We start from the raw sequence: 24,930 nt of genomic DNA, 5'->3' as shown, positions 1-24,930 counted from the left end.
GTTTATTTAATTGCCTCCTCTCTCCCTCAGATGGTAGATGCCGGAGGCTGTTTCCGGTTCCGGGACAAGGGTCAGCAGGCCCCTGGTTGGAGATCGGCAGTAGTCGATGTTTTGGATGCAGCCGCCGGTTCAGTAGGTGCCGGTATCGGAAAGGGAGCGATTTATCGTCCAGGTTAACGTTTGTGTTTTTTTTAACCATAAAAAACCATAAACAGGGCAAATGGCGAGAAACACGCTCTCCAACAGGTTCCGGAAAGTCGATGTTGACGAGTACGATGAGAACAAGTTTGTGGATGAGCAGGAGGAGGCGGTGGAGCAGCAGGGACCCGACTCGCTGGAGGTGGACACTCTCATCAGGCAATATCCTTCAGAGGCGGGAGGCGCTCTCACCTGGGGCTGGAGCAGCGCAGCACACCCTGGGAGAGGGGGTTGGAGAGAGAGGGAGAGGGGGGTTGGAGAGAGAGAGGGAGGGGGGGGGTTGGAGAGAGAGAGGGAGGGGGGGGGTTGGAGAGAGAGAGGGAGGGGGGGTTGGAGAGAGAGAGGGAGGGGGGGTTGGAGAGAGAGGGAGGGGGGGTTGGAGAGAGAGTGAGAGGGGGGGTTGGAGAGAGAGTGAGAGGGGGGGTTGGAGAGAGAGTGAGAGGGGGGGGTTGGAGAGAGAGTGAGAGGGGGGGGTTGGAGAGAGAGTGAGGGGGGGGGGGTTGGAGAGAGAGAGAGGGAGGGGGGGTTGGAGAGAGAGGGAGAGGGGGGGTGGAGAGAGAGGGAGAGGGGGGGGTGGAGAGAGAGGGAGGGGGGTTGGAGAGAGAGAGAGGGAGGGGGGGTTGGAGAGAGAGGGAGAGGGGGGGGTGGAGAGAGAGGGAGAGGGGGGGGTGGAGAGAGAGGGAGAGGGGGGGGTGGAGAGAGAGGGAGGGGGGGGTGGAGAGAGAGGGAGGGGGGGGTGGAGAGAGAGGGCGGGGGGGTGGAGAGAGAGGGAGAGGGGGGGGTGGAGAGAGAGGGAGAGGGGGGGGTGGAGAGAGAGGGAGAGGGGGGGGTGGAGAGAGAGGGAGAGGGGGGTGGAGAGAGGGAGAGGGGGGTGGAGAGAGAGGGAGAGGGGGGGTGGAGAGAGAGAGGGGGGGGTGGAGAGAGAGGGAGAGGGGGGGTGGAGAGAGGGGGGGGTGGAGAGAGGGGGGGGTGGAGAGAGGGGGGGGTGGAGAGAGAGGGAGAGGGGGGGGTGGAGAGAGAGGGAGGGGGGGTGGAGAGAGAGGGAGGGGGGGTGGAGAGAGAGGGAGGGGGGGTGGAGAGAGAGGGAGGGGGGGTGGAGAGAGAGGGAGGGGGGGTGGAGAGAGAGGGAGGGGGGGTGGAGAGAGAGGGAGGGGGGGTGGAGAGAGAGGGAGGGGGGGTGGAGAGGGGGGGGGTGGAGAGAGAGGGAGGGGGGGTGGAGAGAGAGGGAGGGGGGGTGGAGAGAGAGGGAGGGGGGGTGGAGAGAGAGGGAGGGGGGGTGGAGAGAGGGGGGGTGGAGAGAGGGGGGGGTGGAGAGAGGGGGAGGGGGGGTGGAGAGAGGGGGGGGTGGAGAGAGGGAGGGGTGGAGAGAGAGGGAGGGGGGGTGGAGAGAGGGGGGGGGTGGAGAGGGAGGGGGTGGAGGGAGAGGGAGGGGGGGTGGAGAGAGGGGGGGGTGGAGGGAGAGGGAGGGGGGGTGGAGAGGGAGGGGGGGTGGAGAGGGAGGGGGTGGAGGGAGAGGGAGGGGGGGTGGAGAGAGGGGGTGTGGAGGAGAGGGGGGGGTGGAGAGAGAGGGAGGGGGGGTGGAGAGAGAGGGAGGGGGGGGTGGAGAGAGAGAGGGGGGGTGGAGAGGGAGGGGGGGTGGAGAGAGGGGGGGGTGGAGGAGAGGGAGGGGGGGTGGAGAGGGAGGGGGGGTGGAGAGGGAGGGGGGGTGGAGAGGGAGGGGGGGGTGGAGAGGGAGGGGGGGTGGAGAGGGAGGGGGGGGTGGAGAGGGAGGGGGGGTGGAGAGGGGGGGGGGGTGGAGAGAGGGGGGGGGTGGAGGAGAGGGGGGGGTGGAGAGAGGGGGGGGTGGAGAGGGAGAGGGGGGGGTGGAGAGGGAGAGAGGGGGGGGTGGAGAGGGAGAGGGGGGGTGGAGAGGGAGAGGGGGGGTGTGGAGAGAGAGGGAGGGGGGGGGTGGAGAGGGAGAGGGGGGGTGGAGAGGGAGAGGGGGGGGTGGAGAGGGAGGGAGAGGGGGGGGGTGGAGAGGGAGGGGGGGGGGGGTGAGAGAGGGAGGGGGGGGGTGGAGAGAGAGAGGGGGGGGGTGGAGAGAGAGGGAGAGGGGGGGGGTGGAGAGAGAGGAGGGGGGGGTGGAGAGAGAGGGAGAGGGGGGGGTGGAGAGAGAGGGAGGGGGGGGTGGAGAGAGAGGGAGGGGGGGGTGGAGAGAGAGGGAGGGGGGGGTGGAGAGAGGGGGGGTGGAGAGAGAGGGAGAGGGGGGGGTGGAGAGAGAGGGAGAGGGGGGGGGTGGAGAGAGAGGGAGAGGGGGGGTGGAGAGAGAGGGAGAGGGGGGGGTGTGGAGAGAGAGGGAGAGGGGGTGTGGAGAGAGAGGGGGAGGGGGTTGGAGAGGGGGGGGAGGGAGGGAGAGAGAGAAGGGGAGGAGAGAGAGAGAGGGAGGGAGGAGGGAGAGAGAGGGAGGGAGGGTGAGGGTGGGGCGGATAGGGGGGTGAGGGTGGAGGAGGGGATGAGGAGAGGGTAGGGTGGGGGAGAGGGTAGGGTGGGGGAGAGAGAGGGGCGAGGGTGGGGGGTAGGAGGGAGAGGGGGAGGAGAGGGTGGGGGGACAGCGGGGGAGAGAGCTTCTGTAGATGAAAATTTGTACCTGTGAAGGATTAATCTTTGAAGTGATCTTGTTTTATTTGGAACTGTCATAGACTTGTATCAAGTCCCTAGTGTATTGGTTATTGTAACAACTTGGGAATCAAAGATTCATATAATTTGAATATTTAAAATCAGAGGTACTATAATTTCTAATTAAAGTTAAGCACCATGTATAACTGGTTCTTGACTTTCCTTGCGATGTAAAGAAATTTGAGAGAAATAGTGCCTAAAAGCTAATCATCAGTGTATAATTAAAATGGCAACATCTATGTCAAATTATTTACCTGCGTATAAACCTGTAACTACAGAACATGCCTTGGGTTTAAATGCTAGAAATGAAACATTTTATTCCTTGACCTGTAATGTACAGGTGACATGCTTAGTGCATTCCATGCAGCATTAAGGAACCCTCCAGTCAACATGAAGAATCAAGCAGTTAAGGTATTTAATGGAATGAAGCTAGTTTGTTTTAAACTATTTGAAATTTCTGAATTATGTTTAATATAAATGTGCTCAAAAATGCAGCAGTTTATCCCCAAGAATGCTTCTGAATATCTTGAGCAAAAACATCTCTATCTGCACATAGTCAAATAGCTGCAGGAAATTTACCTGAAATAATACAATGGTGTTTCTTGTTTTGCTGCATTAATTTTAAGGGGTACCATCAACTCCCAGTTCAGAACTGCTTGCCGGATTTCTGTTAATGGCCTTTTGATGATCGATTTAAATGATGATGGTACTGTTTTGTAATCTCCCTAATTGGTATAAGCCCTTCATAGTTGGTCTATTATCTATTTGTTTTTTTAAATTCTACTATCCAGGCATGATGCTAGTTGGACAGTTGAACAATAAGTCAGGGGAAAAAGGGAGGCATTATATTAAAATAAGCACTAGAACTAAAGATTGTTTCATTACTTGCATATGCATCTTTTTCACATTTGAAATGTCTAAGTATAATTTTTTAAAAATGTAAAACACGTAACTTAACCTTTTCTCTTTCTCCACAGGAGCGGGCACAGGGAATAGTTCTCAAAGTCCTCACATCCTTTAAAAGTAGTGAGATAGAACAGGCTGTTAAGTCATTAGATAGAAATGGCATTGACCTTTTAATGAAGTACATTTATAAAGGTTTTGAAAAACCTACAGAAAACAGCAGTGCAATATTACTGCAGTGGCATGAAAAAGTAAGTTTCTTTTTCGTCTTTTAATTGTTTTGTTTTATTGTTTTTGCTATGGATTGTTTGAGGAGGAAAGCGGGTGGATGACCTACTTCCATGTCTCTACCGATAAGCTGAAATGGGCTGCTAGGAGGGTGATGGGAAGTCAAGACATTTGCCCTTGTAAAATCTGGCCTGCAGGGAAAGAGAATCTGGTTTCACTGGACTGTCACACTGATCTTCAATTGTTGCATAAAATGTATATGTAAAAGTAGGCCAAGGTTAAAATTAACAATGTGTCAGCTTACATTGGTCTGTGGTGCTCTTGCCTGAGTCAGAAGGCTTCAGTGAAGCATGGAAAGAGCTTGAGTTGTTAAATATAATACTTGTCTAAGATCTCATCTTATTATGTGAAGAGCATGAGATCTAATCTAGTCATGAGCAAAGATATTGTGATGATTTATTCAATTGCTGCACTTTAAAATGTAATTCAGTGGTTGTGAATCACTTTAGAACTTTGACAATGTGGAGTGCTATATAAATGCAGATTACTTGCAGATTTAACAAATTACTGAACACATTCACAGCATATTTAGCAGTGCAAAACATGTAATTGTAGGATTCTTACTATATAACCGCACCACCACCAGGACCATCTATTTTCGTTTCTAACATCATCCCACTCCACTCTTGCCTCGGCTTATCATCAATACCTTTGTTACCTCTAATTGACCAATACTGGCTGACCTCCCTATTCCACCCTCCGTAATCTGAGCATTCAAGAAGTCTGCTGCCTCTGTTCTGATCTGTACCATGTCCTGCTCCTCTTGTGCCCACTGACCTACAATGACACCTGATTAAGCAACACTTTTAAATTTTCATCCTTGTTTTCAAATCCTTGCATGTCTTAACCCCTCCCTTTCTCTGATCTCCTGCAGCCTTACAACCCCAGAGATATTCACTCTGTTCCATTATTGGCCTTCAGATGCCAAGGCCTTAAGTTCTGGAATTCCCTCCTGAAATTTCTCCCTCTTTCCTCCTCTCAGATGCCCTGTTAATACCTTTCTCTGACAAAGTTTTGGATTATTTGGCCATCATAGTTGTGTCAAATTTTGTTTAATGTTTGGAAAGCACATAGGAATGTTTTATGTTAAAGGTGCTATATAAATGCAAGTTGTGACTATTTTTAAATTCAAAAAGAAAAACTATGATTTGAGAACATTTTCCTTCTCTATCCCTCACAGGCATTAGCAGTGGGTGGAGTAGGTTGCATAGTACGAGTTCTCACTGCAAGAAAAACGGTTTAAAAAGTTACGTGACAAGTTGACTTGATGTGGACTGAAAGCTGTTGGAAAGTATGAGGAAGCAACAGCTAAAGGGAAATATCTGAACCCATCCTTTGAAGATTAATCCATATTAAATGAAATTATTTTGAAAACCATGTTGGAATGCTCTTTTTATCTTAATAGGTTGTGGTGGAAAGTTTGTATTACTGTATGTTTTGACTAAGTATGACATGCAAGGTCTTGCACATCCTCAGTTTCCTTACCATTTTTCATTTTGCCTTTTTGAAATCTGTTGAGAAACCAAATAGTGACTAATAAAGGCACATTCACAATGAAAAAGCAATGATATGACATTGTGCATTTTACCCAGAATTGTTCTGCCACATGGTGTGGGTGATGGACTGTTAAGACTGTCAGTGTCAGTACATGCAGTATTATTTTTTTATTTCTTTGGGTCACATTCATAGTCTTTTGTACAGTTATTGGGATAGACTTAGTATGATACATATGGCAATAGTATTAGTTGAACTACCAGGGATGAATTTATTGTAAAGTGCCTGCTGCAAAATAAAGCTCTTGGATCATCTTTAACTGACAACTTTGTTGTATTATATCATCAAAAATTAAGGTTGGATTTCCAACTTGTCAAGAGAAGCAGTGAGGAAATGCCTACTTGATGCAAACTAGTGTAATTTCAATTTAATAAATCCTGCGCTAAAGTAAATTTATTATTGGAACGTCACTTTCAGGGTGTCTTGAGATGCACAAAGTCATAGATGTATGTTAAACTAAAATTAAAGCTATCTTGAACCCAGTTCATAATTAGTGCTGGTTCAGCCAATTGTGCATATAACTGGCTGAGATGGGAAATTGATCAGAAGTATTTTTAGGACAACTGATTCCATTCCTGTTTGGGCAAAATCATCATAAATGTGTTTTAATGACAGTTTATTTATGCAGATATCTCCTTTAGCAGTATGGTGACACTGTGTATATTATGTGTAGGCATTACATTGCTGTTTCAAAGATATATTAAAGTTATGAACTAGCTGACACGTGTATTGTGAAAAATTATGAAGTCTATACTAAGGACACTGGCCCTTGCATTTGTGGAGTAATATTCCTCTTGTTTAAGTTCTATGTTCCAGCAGCTCTTTTCAGCTACCCTGTTTACATTACAAATTGGCTTGAGAATATGGCTGTCTTCTATAGCAGACATCAACAGTAAGACAGAATCAAAGGAATTGTGCTGAACTGCTTTTACACACAGTAAAACAGTTGCAAACCAGCTGGACTGGTTAGGGTGACATAAGACTCTTTGTTACATTTTTTAATAAATATCTTTTGTAATGTTACTTCCCAAGATTCAGTGGTGGCTCAGGATATTTATTTCAGCAAAACATGGACATTGCCAGGACTCTGGTTTGGAAACGCTATGGTTAGCTGTTCTGACTCTGGCCTCACTCGTCCCGTCAGCTGTCAAGACTTGACACTCAATTCAATCTTTATGTCTGTGCCTTGCTTCCCTATAATCTACATTTTGAACATTTCTATCTGCTTTCGCTTGGTGCTTTGTCAGATTACACTACGATATGCCTTGGGCTTTCTACATTAAAGGCACTATATAAATCAAAATCGTTGTCACAGTTGAAACTTATGCTCAGGTTTGTGTGTGTGTGTGTGTGTGTGTGTGTGTGTGTGTGTGTGTGTGTGTGTGTATATATATATTATATATATAATATATATATTTTATATATATATTTATATATATATATATATAATATAATATATAGATGATGATGAAAGTCAATGTCTACATTTAGACTTGTATTACAATACACAACTCACCTCAAAAGGATAAACTTGTTCTGGAATTTTTCTGATCAGATTGCTCTTGAAAGTAAATTACCCAGAACACTGGGTTACTAGAATATACCTCAAGTGTTAGACCTGTTTTTATTTTGGTTAATACATTCCCCTCAAAGCTAATATAATGAAATGGAGATCATTAATTTTCCTGTAACATTCCCACACTATCTAGAGGGTGGCTGTGAATTCAAAAGTCTGAATATAGAAATTTAAATTTCACTTTAGATGCACACTCCATGAATTACAAATTGTTCCCCTGGGATTAAACCCAATCCATAGCACTTATTACCTACGTGATTTGAGAAAAATGATTAAATCTTCATCAGGGTTTTGCTTCTACATCTTCCCCACTAAAATGCTTTGAGATGTTCCATGGTAGTGAAAAAGCACTAAATGCAAATTCTTGAAAGGAAAATTACAACGTATAATCAATAATTTAGCCCATTAATTTCAAGTTACAATATTAAGCATGTGATTTAAAAACTGGTAAACTAAAATCTGACATGCCAAAGAAAATTATACAACTGCAAGTCACAAATCCAGGCTAGAATAACCACACTGTTCAAATATTGTAGTAAACTGTTTATTGTACTGTGATATTTTGAGAATTGCCCAAGGTCAGCCGACCGAGCACTAACCAACCTCTGGCTGTTTTTTTAAAAAATTATTTTATCTTGATTCTTATACTTGTTCCATTCTTTGTTTTTTTTTAGCTCACATCACAAGATGCTGTGAAATATTGCATTTGTGAAAGAATGAATAATTATAATTAGGAACAAGCACCACCAAATTTTTGTAAATGTTAAATTGTATGACAGCTAACCTGGTTTCTGAGTCCACTGTATAAATAGGTGACCTACTTCCAAGCAAGGATAATTGCATTTTGTTAGTTTAAACTCTGGCAAAGTACTCCAAGGGATAACTGACCAAGTTTGTTACCCTAATCTGACCATTACACTGACCCCACTGGAACAATGAACTGATTAGAGATTGCACTGATTTGTACAACATGTGCCTCAATTTGGCGCATCAGTTATGCAGATTTTCCATTAGGGCTTTGAGCATTAAAAAAAAAAATAAAGTGGTAGCTGTAGCAACCAGAAATATACAATCCATCTACACAGGCCAGAATTAAGTTCAAAATAAAGGTTACAGCTAGGAAGCTAAGCAATAAAATTGTGAACGGTTATTTGGTTGAATTGAAGATATGGTCACACAAAAAAAATCAACCACACCATCACAGGTTTTAAGAATACACCATTTGGTGGAGATCTGTCAAATGGTTACTTTGCTTCTGCCATTTAGTTGAAACTAAAGATGTCTTGTTCAGATCAATTTCAGAAAGAAGCTTGAATTAGTTCAAACTGTATCTCACATTTAGTTTTAAACAAATCTGAAAGGGCATCCCAATGAAACTGTTAAAAGATTCCAATTTTGCACCTAATGTCTACACCAGTGAAACTCTCTGGGTATGTTTTTTCCTAAAACACCTATTGAATACCTGTGCCACATTTTAGACTAGTCCATGTCAACTGACAGTGGTGCCAATCCCAACAATTGAGAACATAAACACTCACTTTGAATCACTAGTTATGCTGCCCAGTGTTAGGTTAGCTTGAAAAACCTGCCTAGACAGGCTGAAATTTTACTGCAAACATCAAACTCTCTATATACTTTCCATAAATGCAGGAACAAGTAAATGCATCAAGAAACTGTAAAACTAAAATTTCATTTGCTAATCAAAGAATGCAACCACAATTTCAGCATGTCTAAAGGAATTTTAATTGGAAAGTATTGCACCTACAAATTATTCCCAAGCAAACACTGGTCAGACAATGCGTCAGTTGCTGTATCCAATCCAGGTTTACAACACCAAGTGAGGGAAGTTAGTCGCTAAGGCCAGTCAATGCATGTACAAAGATTACACGCCACAGCATTTTTTATACAAATAAAAGTGCATTAGTTCATATATAACATATATATATTTTATATATATATATTTATATATATATACATACACATACACACACACATATGTTGCTCTTGCTTTCAATAAGAATTCCAAGTTTCACAATGGCAGGGTGAAGAAAATACTGATGGAACATCATTATTACAATAGCAACATTTTCTGCCTCCAAAAGGCTAAATAATTTATGCATCCATTTTTACATCTAATATGTCCAATTTTATACACAATACAGGGTTCCCTTTATAAAGACTCCTTTGGAATGTTTATTTTTTCTCTTTTGCATTAACCCAGGTAAATGAGAACTAACTGTACTATATCCTTGCCCTACCGTTTATAGCAAGCGTCAAATCCCTTGTTTCTGGTTGTTCCAGCACCATTTTCACACAACACTACCATTTTCTTAAACTGCAATAAAACCACATGATAATCATTAAATAGCAACAACATATGGAAGGGATCTAAATGGTGTAATGAATCAATAACGGCATGTTTTACAATTATTAGAATATTTGGGAGAAACTTGAAAAGGCTGCAGTGGTATTTTTGGATCAATAAGCAAAAAAACCAATTGCAATATTTAACTTGGTCTCTTGATTTTTTGATATATTTTATTGGTGTTATTTCTGTCTTGCAGGTTTCCAGTTTTTATTAATCCAAATGACACCAAAATGATTCAATTGTAAAAATGTAAATGCAATTTAAAAACAGAAATACATTCTATTTAGACCATGATACCGAGTTCAAAAGCAGTTACAAACAGCACTTGCTGGCCCCGTCTGTAACAGTGGGGATGGATGAGGGAAGGAGCATAACTTCAGTCGAATTTTATTCCCATCCTTGTGTTCTAACAGTAGGAAAATTATCGCTTAAAAAAAGATGCTTGTAAGCATTTGTTAATGTCTATCCATGAAGGAGGAGCGCATATATAAAGATGTAAGTGTATGACAGCATGTCACTCCAGTGTTTCATTCAAATCAGTTCAGGACTGTAATAAAGCTATAGGACCAAAAAGAATTGTTCCTCTTGCATGTGCAGAAATTACAGAATTTCAAATCCATATCATCTGCTTTTTCCTCAATGAATTTCATTCCCCATAGGAGAACAACTTCATTTGCATTTAAAAGATGTATTAATATAAAGTACCAGTACTATTAAATACTTGTAAACAGCTGGAAAACTTGTAGCCCTGTATTAAAACACTGTCATAACAGTGACTGAAAACACTAATAAGGATATCTTATTATCAATAACTGTAGTGTTCATCAAATGAGTTATGCTGATAGTTCTTTGTGCACGTTCCAGACGTTACACTTAGTTCATTGCCAGTGAGGGGGTGGTCGGCCTGTTATTGATGGACGTACAATACCTTTAGGAGTAGGTTTTGATCCAAACCAAGACATCTACAATGTAAAAAGAATAATATTTAGTAAAACACTCAACAGCATTCATTAAAATAGTGGAAGCAGGTAAGACTCAGCAAAATGAGTAGGAATGGATGACGCCCTACCTTATATTCTAAGGATTCCTTTAGCAAGTTCTCTTCTTCACGTGTAAAGTTAAGTAGCATGGATACTGCTTTCACCAGTTGATAGGCCTACAACAAAAAACATTGTAATCTGATACTTTCCCCCATTCAAGGCTTCCTTACGTGGAGCATTGGTAAATAAGCAAGCAATGTCAAATGAGCACATGGACACAGCATTATTATCGATATGCAAGTCATGTATGGCCTTTGCCAATGTGAAGGAATCCTTCACACGGTATGTGGAAAACTTGCTCAAAACTGGTTGTAACAATTCGCCCAAACATGTGACCAATTCATGTTGTGCAAAACCGGCCAGAGCTAAGATAGGGCAAAAAGGGACATCGCTTGTGTGTGTCTTGGGCAGCCTATACATAGATAGATGCAGCGAGCTCTGAGGACAAACCCTGTCATATATGTCACGCAACAGCTCATCACTCTTACACAAGTCCAGGAAGCATTTTTTTTAAGCTTACTTTCAAGCAAGGTTGTCTGGTCATATTGAGCAACAGATCCAACAGGTACAAATTTGGATCCGTCATTAAGAATGGCGTGCATTTTGTTGATATAGTCCTTTACATTTGCGAAACCACAATGGCAATCTAGACCTGCTACCATTGTATGAATCAGTATTTATTGAACTTTTGAACTTGGCAACTCGTGCAATTGAGTTCACTTTTAATGTCACCATGTACGTCCAAAGAGATGCTGTTGCCATGGGATCCCCACTAGGCCCAGTTCTCGCAAACATCTTTGCTGGGTTCCACAACAAACTTGCCTTCGATGGTATGACACCAAACCTTTTACCCCTCGCTTACTTCTGGTGTGGATGATACGTTCACTATATTTAAATCTGCAACTGCATGTAATAATTTCCTTACGTCTTCACGGGCTCCATCCTGCACTCAAATTCACCTTTGAAATGGAGCAGTCAAATGAATTTCTCTTCCTTGACCAACCAGTTGAGAAATCTGCCAGGGGGTTCTCTACCACAGTCAACCCAAGCCTACCTTCACAGGTTAATATAAGTGTTGGGATTCTTACAGTTCCACATGCTATAAGATTGGTCTCGTCGGTAACCTTGTAAATAGGGCCCGAGCCATTTGCTCACCATGCAAGCTTGATGCTGAAATAGGGCCCATCAAAGGTACCCTGAGGGATAATGGCTACCCTGATCAGATCATTTCACACTGTATATCATGCAAACTCATGAACGGGCCTAAGGCTGGCACTTTCGGCCCTGAAAAAAGAGTCCACTCTACCTCAGATTAGCCTGGAAGAGTAAGGTATCTCAAAAATTTGAGCAACAGATGCAGCTAACTGTTTCATGCTGCTACAATGCAGTAGCAACACTAACAGGATGCTGCTGTCAAGCCAAAAAGCCATTTTGCCTGTCGCACAAATGAGTAATGTGGTGTATGAACTTCAATGCCAATGTGATGCCAGATACGTAGGCTGTACATCCCAAAGACTGGCAGATCGTATCAAACAGCATGTCCCAGCTGCTGTTTGCAACAGGCAAGATACAGACCGTACCCAGCCAGCCTGTGCTTGCAAAACTCAAAACAGTGTCCAACATTAGATGTGATTCTTTGATCAGACAACATTTGCTAAATAATCCTCAGTGTGCTAAGAATTAACGCTGAAAACCAATTTAAGATTGTCAGTTGGGCTCACAATGTGGCGCATTTGCATTTATTGGAAGCTACGTATATTAATACACAGGGTCCTGTTCTTTGCTGACAGAAAGAACATGCATATACATTTCCCCTGTTTCAGCTAAACCAAGTAAATGACAGCCATTCACTGACTCATTCCTCAGAGCAATGCCTTGATCAATCAGGGTCAAGTTTAAACAATGCTTAGCAGTCACCACTTGCCAACCAATCAGCACTCTCTTCTCAGAGTATAAATTGTTGTTCTCCCCTTATATTGGTATTCTTGCAAAGTGTCCTGATAAGTGCAAGACAAAAAATTTCAACAATACTCAAGTTCTGAATTACCAAACGACTATAAATATGATTGAGCTCTTTTTTTTTATTTATTGGTTCAAGGGATGTGAGCGGTTAAGCCAGCGCTTATTGCCCATCCCTAATTGCCCTTCAGAAGGTGCTGAAGTAAGCTGCCTTCTTGAACCACTGCAGTCCCACAGTGCTGTTAGGAAGGGAGTTCCAGAATTTTGACCTGCAGTGAAGGAATGTTGATATAGTTCCAAGTCAGGATAGTGTGGGGCTTGGAGGGGAACTTACAGGAACTTGCCCTTATCCTTTTAGGTGGTAGTGGTTGCGGGTTTAGAAGATGCTTTCAAAGGAGAATATATAAAATCTACAAAATAATGAAGGGATTAAGTTGAGCTAGAGAGGTTGGGAAGGATTGAGGGCATTTGTATGACCTACAAAAGCATAGGATAGATGTTAGTAAGTTCTTCATAAAATCACTGACCTCTAGTTTAGGCTACTGCTGGGTGTGGATTCACTGCAATCTTTCAAAAAAAGAAGTTGGTCAAGTCATAGGTGGTAGGTGAGCTAGTAAGGGCCTGCGGAGCTTGTGAGATGACATTTAGGTGTCAGGGAGGAATTTCCCAGGGTTTTACTCTAATTAGCTATAAGGTTTTTCTTCGTCTCTCCCAGAAAGTTGCATGGCTATTGGGGAGGGTAGTGTGATGAGGCTGATGGCATATGTAGGTTGCAGCATGTCAGGATAGGGTCAGCTTGATGCATCAGCTGGCCTTTCTTGTCATTTTCCATAGATTTCACTTTTGATTCTCTGTCAGTATCACAGGTAGTACACAATCGCAACTCTGAATTCTACATCTGTCAGTTTAATAGACGAACCATTATTCTGCTTCATCATTTAAAACTATTATAACAGATCTGCATTTTAATACCTAAAACATAATTAAAGGCTTTCCACTGATTACTTGTAAATTACTGCAATTATTAGTGACTCACCTCAGACTCTCGCACAGACATGAATTTGAGGAGAACATGTTTAAGATATTCAAAATTTATCTCCTTGGAGTCATTAAGATCTGAATTGTTTACAACTGTGGTGGAATTATTGATGCTGGCTGGTGGCTCAAAGTAAGATCTCTCCCGGACTTCAGCAGGCTCCAATTCTGGTTTCATTTTCTTTAATTGAAAAGATTTATTATGTATCAATTATAATGCCATATTTTAAAAAATCAAAAGAACTTTCTTGAATTGCCAATATTGCTATTTTTTGTTTGGTATTTCATGTGCAGAAACCCATTACTGTCTTTATGAGTTTCCAATTCAAGTTATTGAGGAATCTATGCATGTAGAATTTCCGTTTGCCGTTTAGGGGCATTTCCCATTTATTAAAATCTGAAGAATGTAGGCATGTTAAGAACAAAGGCTTAGAGACCCTCATGTGTATACAAGGCTACTGCTGGAGTTTAACCAACTAAAACCGCACAGCTTACCAACACAGAGCAGTCACTACCCAGGTTCTCAAATGAAGAATGAGGACAAAGAAGTTTGTACTTAAACAAATACAATTATTGTATAAAAACTCTCAAATAAATTTAGAACAAAATATGCTAGAGCTGATTCCCATTAATGCATTTCTAAAACTGCCACACTGGTAGTAAAGCACAAAATTAATTTCACCTAAAAAGAATCCTTCAATCTTTGTTTGAACAGGTGAGCAATGAAAACAAAGCAAGTTAGTTCAAATTTATCAGATCCAAAACAGTGAACAGTTTAAAATGGATAAACTTGAACCACATGTGAACAAAACTAAAAACAAGGAGTAAGAAAAAATAAATTACAATGGCCAATACAAAAGCAGGAGACTGCGGATGCTGGAAATATTAAATAAAAACAGAAAATGCAGCATCTGTTGAGAGAAGGAGTTAACATTTCAGGTCCTGATATTTTACTGACCTGAAATGTAAACTCTGTTTCTCTCCCCACAGATGCTGCTTGACCTGCAGAGAATAAATTGGGTTTGTCAAACAAAAAGATGAGCTCTATTAATTAGTGGTAAATCTCGAATTTAAACTAGGTCATGAAAAGCATTAGGAAAGAATTCTGGGAACAATTCTCCAGACAATGTTACTTCAGTATCAGATTAAGTTGTTAAGCTGCAGGCGTCAGCCAACCAGTTTGGGATGGTGCATGTGCAAAATATTTGTATCTACTTCCGACCCATTTTCTGGTTATATCAATTGAAAAGAAAAAATTCTAACTAATTTGTTTAAAAAATGTAACTTCATGCAAGATCTTTACCAGTTCTTTCTGTAGCGTCTTTTTCAGTTCTGTTAGCCTCTGCAATAGTTGTTTAATAGTCTGAAGGAGGAAATAGATTCAAAATATAAAACCTAGTGATGATCCAAGCACTTAAATCATTTGATAAAATAATTTTGATATAAAATTTTAACCAAACAATGAAAGACCAAGAAAATTATCAGCATACGTTTTAAATTTGTTGAATCACTATCTGAAATAGGTTGAATGTTCATGACCCTGAGACTGAAGACAAAACAGGTTTAATGTGTCCTCATGTCAACCAAGAAGTTTTGGCAAAATTAAGTGGTGAAGGGGTAGGAAATGAATAACTCTGTCTTTACCACAGAGAAGGAATTAGTCTAGCCTCAGCAGCATTGTCAACATAATTTCTTCCAACTAGGCAGAGTCCCTCAGCACAATGAACCTCGATGACAATGATGGGAGGCTCATCTAGCACTAAGGCACTGCTGTACAATAAACAAAAAAATGAGTATATGTCTCATCTTAGGTAGGTTATTTAAGTAATGTTGGTAAGTTCTGCTCAAGCACTTCCAGAGCTGAAGAAATCGGGGCAAATAATCCACAGCTGCTCTCGGATGCCACTTTACATAGAATTACATAGAATCTACTGGGAAGAGTAACACAATGTTGATGTTTCAGGGCTAGTAATGCTTTAGAGGCACAAGTTCTAATCGCTCATTGGCAGTTGATGGGATTTAAATTCAATTAATAAATCTGGAATTAAAAGCGAGTCCCAATAGTGGTGACCTGGCTGTTGTAAAAACCAATCTGATTCACTAATACCCTTTAGGGAAAGAGATCTACCATCCTTCCCCAGTCTGGCATACACGTGACTTTTGACTCAATGTGGTTAACTCTTAACTGACCTCTGAAACAGCCTAGCAAGTCACTCAGTTACACCAAACCGCTACAGAAAAGTTGAAGAAGAATAAAACCAGACAGATTACCTTGCATCGACCTACAAATCAGAAATAACAAAGGCACACCCAGCCCAGTCAACGCTGCAAATCATCGACACTAACATCTGGAGACTTATGCCAAAATTGGGAGTGTCGTTCCACAAACTAGTCAAGCAACAGCCTAACATAATTATACCCACCGAATCATAGCTTACAACCAATGTCCCAGACACTTCCATCATCACCCCTGAGTATACCCAATCCAACGGGCAGGTCACACTGACCTAATGTAGTGGTATAGAGGTCTACAGCTGGGAGGGAGTAGCCCTGGGAACCTTCAGCATTGACTCCAGACCCCATGAAGTCTCATGACATACGGTCACACATTCAAAACTCCTGCTGATTACCACCCAACTCCCTCCCTCCCTCAACTAATGAATCAATGCTCCTTCATGCTGACACCACTTGGAAGAAATACTGAGCGTAGGAAGGGCGCAGAATATGCTCTTGGTGGGGAACTTCAACCAAGAGTAGCTTGGTAGCACCACTGCTGACCAAGCTGGCCGAGTCCTGAAGGACATATCTGCCAGACTGGGCCTGTGGCAAACATTGAAAGAGCCAACAGGAGGAAAAAACATACTTGACCTCACCCTCACATATCCACCTGTCATAGATGCATTTGTCCATAACAGTATTAGTAATGACAACCTTACATTCCTTGTGAAGCTGAAGCCCCATCTTCACACTGAGGATACCTTCCGTTGTGTTGTGTGGCACTATCACCATACTAAATGGATAGATTCAGAACAGAACTAGCAGTGCAAAACTGGGTATCCTGATTCAATGAGGCTGGAGGAGAGCACGCCAGGAGCAGCACCAGTTAAAAATGAGATGCAAACCTGGTGAAGCTACAACACGGGACTACATGCATGCTGAACAGTGGAAGCAGCATGCAATATACAGAAAGTAAAGAGATCCCACAACTAACAGTTCAGACAGATCAAAGCTCAGAATCCTGCCTCATCCAGTTGTGAATGGGGTGGACAATTAACTAATCAGAGGAGGAGGCTCCACAAACATCCCCATCCTCAATGATGGGGGAGCCCAACACGTCAATGCAAAAGACAGACAATTGCAAACATCTTCAAACAGGAATACCGAATGGATGATCCATTCCTACCTCTTCCTGAGGTCCTCAGCATCACAGATGCCAGTCTTCAACCAATTCAATTCAGAACTAGCCACACCATTCCAGTGCAACTACAACACCAGCATCTACCTGACAAATGTAGAAACTTTCCCAGGTACATCCTCTCTACAAAAAGCAGGACAAATCCAATCTGGTCAATTACCGCTGCATCAGTTTACTCTCAGTCAGCAGCAAAGTGATGGAAGGTACCGCTGAATGTGTCACCAAGTGGCAATAACCCGCTCACTGACACTCAGTTTGGGTTCTGTCAGGGCCACTCAGTTCCAGACCTCATTATAGCCTTGGTGCAAAACAGCCGAACTCCAGAGGCATGGAGAGAGTGACTGCCTTTGACATCAAGGCAGCATCTGGCAGAGCGTGGCGACAAGGAGCAAAATCGAACTCAATGGGAAATCAGCGGAGTAACACTTCACTGGTTGGAGTCATACCTAAAACAAAGGAAGATGGGTTGTGGTTTTTGGAGGTCAATCATTTCAGCCCCAGAGCATTGCTGCTGACTTTCCCGCAGTGGTGTTCTAGGCCCAACCTTCTTCAACTGCTTCACCAATGACCTTCTCTCCATCATAAGGTCAGAAGTGGGGGTGTTTGCTGATGACTGCACAGTGGCATGTAACATCTGAGCCACACAAGTGCCAGGCAATGACCATCGCCAACAGAAGAGAATCGAATTATCGCCCCTTGACATTCAGTGGCCGAATCCTCTACCATCAACATCCTGGGGGGGTACCATTAACCAGAAACTTAACTGAACCAGGCATGTAAATACTGAGGCTACAATAGCAGCTCAGAAGCTGGAAATTCGGAGATGAGCAACTCACCTCTTGACTCCCCAAAGCCTGTCAACCATCTACAAGACACAAATCAGAGCGTGACTCACCTCTTGTCTGGATGAGTGCAGCTCCAACATATAAAAAGCTCAACACCATCCAGCACAAAACAGCCTCGCTTGATTACATCCTTTCCACTACCTTAAACATTCACTCTCTCCACCACTGATGCGTCAATAGAGCAGTGTGTACCATCTACAAGATGCAATGCAACAGCTTGCCAAACTCCTTCAACAATATCTGCCAAACTTGCAACTTCTACTACCTAGAAGGACAAAGGCAGCAAATGCATGGGAACACCACCACATGCAAGTTTCCCTCCAAGCCACACACCATCTGGACTTGGAAATTTCACTGTTCTATCAGGTGTACTCATATGTCTTAGCTTTTCCAAACAACAGCGACTCTCTGCTCAACCTTATTGATGGACGGCATAGGCCTTTACAATCAGTGAATAGTAAATAGTACAAGGATACTTTCCAAGGAGAAAAAGAAAAGATCTGACTTGTGACATTATATAATTCCTGCATGGGAAATAGGGGCATATTAGGTGACCTTTATTCGATTGTACGATGAAATGATATCAGGCAGATTGGTATTTATTTAGAAACCAAAGCTTTCAAAGCACAATATCCTGCACTGTAATATATTCCTCTTTCATCACAATATTTTGATAAATGCTTATAAATTGTAGTCAAAGGTCATCACCAATCAAAACTTCTTATTAGATTTAAATCAACATGATATAGGAAAACTGAAAACATACTGAAAAAATACTGCGAAATTACAATTTTATAAAACTAAACATTGTGGGTCGATTTTAATTCTTGAATTCTGTGAGGTTTATGGTGGACACTGCAGAGTAAAGCAGTGACTCAAAGTGATAAACCACCTTTCCAGTTTTTCCATTTTGAGAAGGAAACTATGATGCTCATAATAGAATGGATGAAGGGTTGGTTAGCTAATAGGAAGCAATGAGTAGGGTGAAGCGGGTCTTTCCTGGGTTGGCAAGCTGTAACTTGTGGAGTGCCACACGGATTAGTGCTGGGGTCTCAACTACTTACAATCTATATCAATGGCTTGGATGAAGGGACTGAATTTGCTGATGACACAAAGGTAGGTAGAAGAGAAGGTTGTGAAGCGGATATAATGAGTCTACAAAGGGATATAGAGAGGTTAAGTGAGTGGGCCAGAATTCTGGCAGCTGGAGCATAATGTGGAAAATGTGAACTTGTCCACTTTGGCAGGGAGAATAGAAAAGCAGAATATTTTTTTTAATGGAGAGAAATTGCAGAACTCGTGGTACGGAGGGATCTGGGTGTCCAGTACATGAATCACAAAAAGTTAGTATGCAGGTACAGCAAGTGATTAGGAAAGGAAATGGAATGTTGTCATTTATTGCAAGGGAAATGGAATATAAAAATAGTGAAGTTCTACTGCAGCTGTACAGAACCTTGGCGAGACCACTTCTGGAATACTGTGTACAGTTTTGGTCCCCTTATTTGAAAAATTATTTGGTTGCATTAGAAGCAGAGAAGGTTCACTTTACTCATTCCTGGGATGAAGGGTTTATCTTATGAAGAAAGGTTGAACAGGTTAGATCCATACCCATGGAGTTTAGAAGAATGAGAGGCAATCTTATTGAAATATAAGATTCAAAGTGACTTGATAGGGTGGATACTGGAAGGATGTTTCCTCTTGTGGGGGAGACTTGAAATATGGGACACAGTTTAAGAATAAGGGATCTCCCTTTTAAGACAGAGGTAAGGAGAATTTTTTTCTCCGAGGGGGTCGTTAGAATGTGGAATTCTCTTCCCAGGAAGCAATGGTGGCTGGGTCATTGAATTTATTCAAGGATGAGTTAGATAGATTTTTGATAGACAATGGAGCCAAGGGATATGAAGGGGGCTTGGGGTGGGGGTGCAGACAGGTAAGTGGAGTTGAAATCACAACTAGATCAGCCATGGTCTTATTGAATGGTGGAGCAGGCTCAAAAGGCCATATGGCCTATCCCTGCTCCTAAGTCCTATGTTCCTATTAGTCATAATGAAATCTACAAATTGTAGTAACTGTAAAAGTAACTGTAAAAAAACTGTAAGAAAAAAAGCCTAAGTAATCTTCTGCACGTGAGCCTTCTAACATATTTTAGGCACGTATCCTTGGAGTTTAAAAGAGTAAGAGGCGGCTTGATTAAACTATGTAAGATCCTGAGGGGACGTGACAGGGGGGATGTGGAGAAGATGGTTCCTCTTGTGGAAGAATCTAGAGCTAGGGATCACTGTTCAAAAATAGGGGTCACCCATTTAAGACAGAGATGAGGAGAAATTCTTTTCTCTCATAAGGTTGTGAGTCTTTGAAACTCTTCCTCAAAAGGCGGTGGATACAGGATCTTTGAATATTTTTAAGGCAGAGGCAGATAGATTCTTGATAACTAAGGGGGTAAAGGTTATTGGTGGTAGGCAGGAATGTGGAATGGAGGTTAAAATCAGATCAGCCATGATCTTACTGAATGGCAGAGCAGGCTCAAGGGGCCAAGTGGCTTATTCCTGCTCCTAATTTGTATGCTCGTATGTAACATGTGGCGAGGCTGTCACATAAAGTGAAGCAGCTTACAAATAACATGATGTATACATGTCCTGTGTAGCTAACCTTGTTTTTCTCTATCAGCTGCTGCTCCAAATCCTGGTTGTCCTGCTGAAGTTGTACGGTATATGCAATTGTCACCTCTCCATTCTGCCCTTTCTCATCATTTTCTGAGGGATGTAACTGTCCATTGAGGGCCATCACCTCTGCTTCTAGATCTTTCACCTGTAGGAGGAATTTACATTTCTTTAAGATTCATAGAAACAAAGTTATGTAATCCTGTAGGCCTGAATACAAAATACAGAAAATTTTATAAAAGTGGAGAAGACAATAAATAATTGCAAACACTGAATAAATACTTTCTCACTGGAGGAAAAGGGTTCTGTTCTATCCACATCACAACAGCAAATTACTCCAAATCTAATTCCCTCCTTTTGAAAAAACAGTTCCAGGTATTTATTTTCCAAGTTAAAAATAATAAAGTTCCAGCCTAGCTAACTAATCTCAGTTGGAGCAGTGGTAAAGTTGACAGAATTGGCTGCAACATTGTTAGGTTATAGAATCTGCCAGTGTTCCTGATCATAACCCAGCAGCTCCTGTGAGAAGTCTAAGCTCACATATGAAGAACAGCCACTTGGGCAAGGTCCATTGGCAGATTAGGCTATGGAGCCATATTCATTAGTCAAACTCCTTCTGCTGAAATAAGGAGCTAGAAACAGTTAGGAAAAAATATTAAAACTTCCAAGTTTTAAAAACTCACCAATTAATAACTGACCTATGATCAAAGCCACTGCCTCCAATATTTTTGATGCCATGTGTAAGAATGTGAATTTTTTTCCCCCAATTACCTTCAGATAACAGCAGTCCACATTGCTCCCCTTGTACCATCCCATTTAATTTTGGAGAAATCTGACATCGATAAGAGGAGGTCCTTCCAGGCTACCCTGGCTGCTAGCCATATTATGAATGGTGGAGAAAAGACTGTACAGAGGATAAATCTACCAGATTCTAGATAAAAGCTGGGCTGTGAGCACTGGGACTCATAACTTGAATGTATTACAACACAGACTTCATAAAAGATATGCCAGAAGAGGGCTGTAGCCTGTGTCACTTGTTGATGCCTGATGACCTTCAAGGAATGGCCATACCGCCTCACTTTTAATGATTTCCCCTTCCCAAGGAAACAGAAAATTATGCACATATCTCCTTGAAGGATCAAAGAGTCTTTGATTACGATGATGCTGGCATTGGGGTCAGCCAACACAATGAAGCAGGGGGTCAATTTGCTTGTTGACAGGTGACATGTCATTTGTAGATATCATCTGGTAATGTCCCAGTTCAACCGTTATATTGTAGGACAGTTACTTGTGTAATCTCTCCTTTAGCATATTCTTTGCAATTGATGTATAAAGATCAGGCTATGAAACTGTTCCTTAAAAAATATATATATAAAAAATATACATCGGTGAAATCACTTTTCTCACAAAATGGCTGAATGTATATAAATTCAGAAACGATGATAAGTGAGTTCACACATCAAGAAATAAAACCTGACCCATAATCGCATGAAAGTTTACTACATCCAGGACATTCTGTACAGAAATTGGCATGTTTAAATTGAACACATGGCTGAGAAAGAAGAGAGTCTACCTTCCTCTGACTGGCTTCCAGGAGTTCCTGTCTCTCAATCAGCTGCAACTTGAGACCACTCAACTGGCTCTGGACTGCCCCCTCTCGTTCTGCTGATGAACCTTCAGAAGTTTTACTTTCCATTTGCAGCTGATGCGTCTGTGACATCACAGCTTCATGGTCTAGAGGAATGTTAAAAAAGATTTTCTAAGACATGGAATGTGAGTAAATATATGTAATTAAGAACCCACTTATCTCTTTTACAAAGAAATCATTATCCAATCATAACACAAACAGCCACAAAACAATTTGGGGATAAAACAGATCTATGAAGATTCATCTCTCTCATATGCTATTCAGTACTTTTTGCTACAAGTGCAAATATATATACCACATGCCTCTGAAAAGCCAAATCACTATGTATCACTCTATTTTATAATCTTTTTTAGTATCACATATCATACTGTTCCATAACCTATCCCACATGGCAGCAGGCCTAAGCTTTTACTTGTTATAATTGGCTACTTCTTCTGCATTTGTGTGATTCCGTTCATAACATTCAAGGCTATGGGCCAAGTGCTGGTAAATGGGATTAGGTACGTAGGTAGGTCAGGTGTTTCTCACATGTCGGTGCAGACTCAATGGGCCAAAGGGCCTCTTCTGCACTGTGACATTCTGTGAATACTAGAGAGTGCACAAGAGCAAATCAAGGAAAACTATAAGGCAAAAGCAAAATACTGCTGATGCTAGAAATGTGAAATGAAGGCTGAAAGTGCTGGAAAAACTCAGCAGGTCTGGCAGCAGCTCTGGAGAGAGAAACAGAGTTAATGTTTCAAATTCCATATGACTCTTCGGAACTGAAGAGAGGTAGAAACGTGATGGGTTTTATGCTGTTGAAAAAGGGGGTAGGGGAAGGATTGGGTAGAACAAAAAGGAAGGTCAGGGATTAGTAACTTTGTGACATTTCTGTGGGCAAGCACCTAACTTTGCTCAGCACCCCTTCCAGAAGTCATGCTTCTGGCATAAGTTCACCAACAAAGCAGCAGAACATGCTGCTTTATAGTGCGAAAACAGTTAGAGCTGTACTTGATTTAGTGCAATCCAGAGAACAACAACAAAAGTTGTCTACAAGCAAGTAGGTATTTTAATAATTGTGACTTCCTTTGTTCATTCTGATCTATTGTATTAATATGTGGATTTCATTTTTCCACTGCTCAAGTGAAACTATCCACATTTTCCAGAGGCCACAGCTAAAGCTCAAACTAAACTCATTCCCATCTTAAGAGTTTAAAATGCAATTCAAGGCTTATACTTTTCACGAGTTATTTTTCCTACTATTTTCCCTCAACTGTTGTTTGATCTTAAATAAATTATATATTTTCAAACCTTGCTCAAGTTTCTTGAAATCTTCTTGCATTTTGATTAATTCTTTATCTTTCTGCAAGACTGAAGTATTTTTTTCATCCAGCATTTCTGTCAATTTTAATACCTATCATTGCAAAAAAAAACAAACAACGCATGTTACATTTGCCAGTACAGTTTTACCAGCACCAGCAACTGTACCTACCTTAGGGAACAGATTAGCTCAAAAAAAAAAGCAGGAGAATCACAAACCTCCTTTCCTTACAGAATCATGAGGATTTAACAGTGCCCCGCTGGCAGGTTTGCAGACACAGGGCCCCTAAAATTCCCCGGGAGGCCTTCCTGCTGCCCTCCCACCTGACCAGATATGTCCGCACTTATATGGCGGGATGGGGCGGAGTGGGGGGGGGCGTTGGCGAGTGAGGTCTAGGACATCCCGTCCTTGCCCAAGCAGAGTCAGCATGGCTTCACGAAGGGGAAATCATGCCTACCAAATTTGTTAGAATTCTTTGAGGAGGTAATGAGTAGTATAGATAAAGGGAAACCAGTAGATGTAATATACTTGGATTTCCAAAAGGCGTTCGATAATGTACTGCACATAAGGCTACACAAGAGCCCATGGTGTTGGGGGTAGTATGTTAACATGGATAGAGAATTGGCTAACTAATAGAAGACAGAGGGCAGAATTTTCTGCCTACCAGGCGGGTGGGACTGACCCAATCTCCGGTGGGCGGTGAGCCGATCCCCACCGGAGAAGAGGGCCGCGCCGCCATTTTAAGTTGGCCCGCCCAGCAATGTGCTTCCTGTGTGGGCAGTGGAGGGGATTCTCCAAATGCGAGAGTGCGCTCTTTTGCGCATGCGCACGAAAGAGCGCACATCTCCCTGAGGCTATGTGCTGCCTCGGGGAGATCACTGACAGCTGTATAAACGTTAAAAATAGAGAAAAAAAAATGCTTAGCATGTCCCCCTCATGTGACAATGTCACACATGATGGGACATGTTAATAAATTTCACTGAAACTTATTACACTTTTTTAAAACCCTATATGGAACCTCTTCCTGCCGGTGGATGAGCTTTCATGTTTTTTCAGAAGCCCGCCGGGGCTCCTGGCCTGCCTGCCAACTTTAAGGTTGGACGGACAGGTCCTTTAACTGTTTTAAAACGATCCTGTCAATGGCTTCAATTGGCCATTGACAGGTCAGCGGGCCCGCAGCTGATTTCGCTGTGCCCCCCGCCTTCCTGAAGATTTAAATGGGGCGCGGTGATGTCGGGGTTTCCCCCAACATCATCCCGCATCAGCGAGCAGGCCCCGCCCCCTGCTCGCCGACAGCAAAATTCAGCCCAGAGAGCTGAAATAAGGGGGGCATTTTCGGGATGGCAACCTTTATCTAGTGGAGTGCCTCAGGGATCATTGCTGGGCCTCAATTATTTACAATAGATATTAATGACTTAGATGAGGTAAGTGAATGTACTATCACCAAATCTGCGGACGTCACAAAAATAGGTGGGAGGGCCAGTGG

At 42.5% G+C, this 24,930-nt stretch overlaps 2 protein-coding genes across 3 annotated transcripts in view; one reads left to right on the top strand and one right to left on the bottom strand.

Moving 5' to 3' along the window:
• The first annotated feature begins 23 nt into the window (after positions 1-23).
• Positions 24-6,901, top strand: arpc5lb (actin related protein 2/3 complex, subunit 5-like, b). The gene is made up of 4 exons (XM_041193163.1): positions 24-360; positions 3,192-3,264; positions 3,831-4,007; positions 5,225-6,901. The coding sequence occupies exons 1-4, from the start codon at positions 221-223 to the stop codon at positions 5,285-5,287; spliced, it is 453 nt and encodes a 150-aa protein (XP_041049097.1). The 5' UTR covers positions 24-220; the 3' UTR covers positions 5,288-6,901.
• Positions 6,902-8,893: 1,992 nt separating this feature from the next.
• The window catches only part of golga1 (golgin A1), a 65,330-nt gene continuing 49,293 nt past the window's right edge, over positions 8,894-24,930 (bottom strand). For both annotated transcript variants that reach the window (XM_041194116.1, XM_041194117.1), the window contains 7 exons: positions 23,435-23,537; positions 22,070-22,230; positions 20,486-20,644; positions 14,880-14,939; positions 13,578-13,757; positions 10,612-10,698; positions 8,894-10,504 (listed from right to left, as the gene is read on the bottom strand). In XM_041194116.1, the coding sequence (XP_041050050.1) occupies positions 10,421-10,504; positions 10,612-10,698; positions 13,578-13,757; positions 14,880-14,939; positions 20,486-20,644; positions 22,070-22,230; positions 23,435-23,537 (834 nt within the window). In that variant the 3' untranslated portion in view covers positions 8,894-10,420. The remainder of the gene's footprint in view (positions 10,505-10,611; positions 10,699-13,577; positions 13,758-14,879; positions 14,940-20,485; positions 20,645-22,069; positions 22,231-23,434; positions 23,538-24,930) is intronic.

This window comes from Carcharodon carcharias, chromosome 8 (genome assembly GCF_017639515.1).
Source record: "Carcharodon carcharias isolate sCarCar2 chromosome 8, sCarCar2.pri, whole genome shotgun sequence".
Classification (NCBI taxonomy): domain Eukaryota; kingdom Metazoa; phylum Chordata; class Chondrichthyes; order Lamniformes; family Lamnidae; genus Carcharodon; species Carcharodon carcharias.
This window is presented reverse-complemented; position numbering and strand designations above follow the sequence as displayed.

Coding starts and splice junctions, on each gene's coding strand:
- arpc5lb (XM_041193163.1), top strand. CDS start 221: ATGGCGAGAAACACGCTCTCCAACAGGTTCCGGAAAGTCGATGTTGAC. Junction 3,265..3,830: donor TGAAGAATCAAGCAGTTAAG/GTATTTAATGGA, acceptor CTTTCTCCACAG/GAGCGGGCACAGGGAATAGT. Junction 4,008..5,224: donor TACTGCAGTGGCATGAAAAA/GTAAGTTTCTTT, acceptor TATCCCTCACAG/GCATTAGCAGTGGGTGGAGT.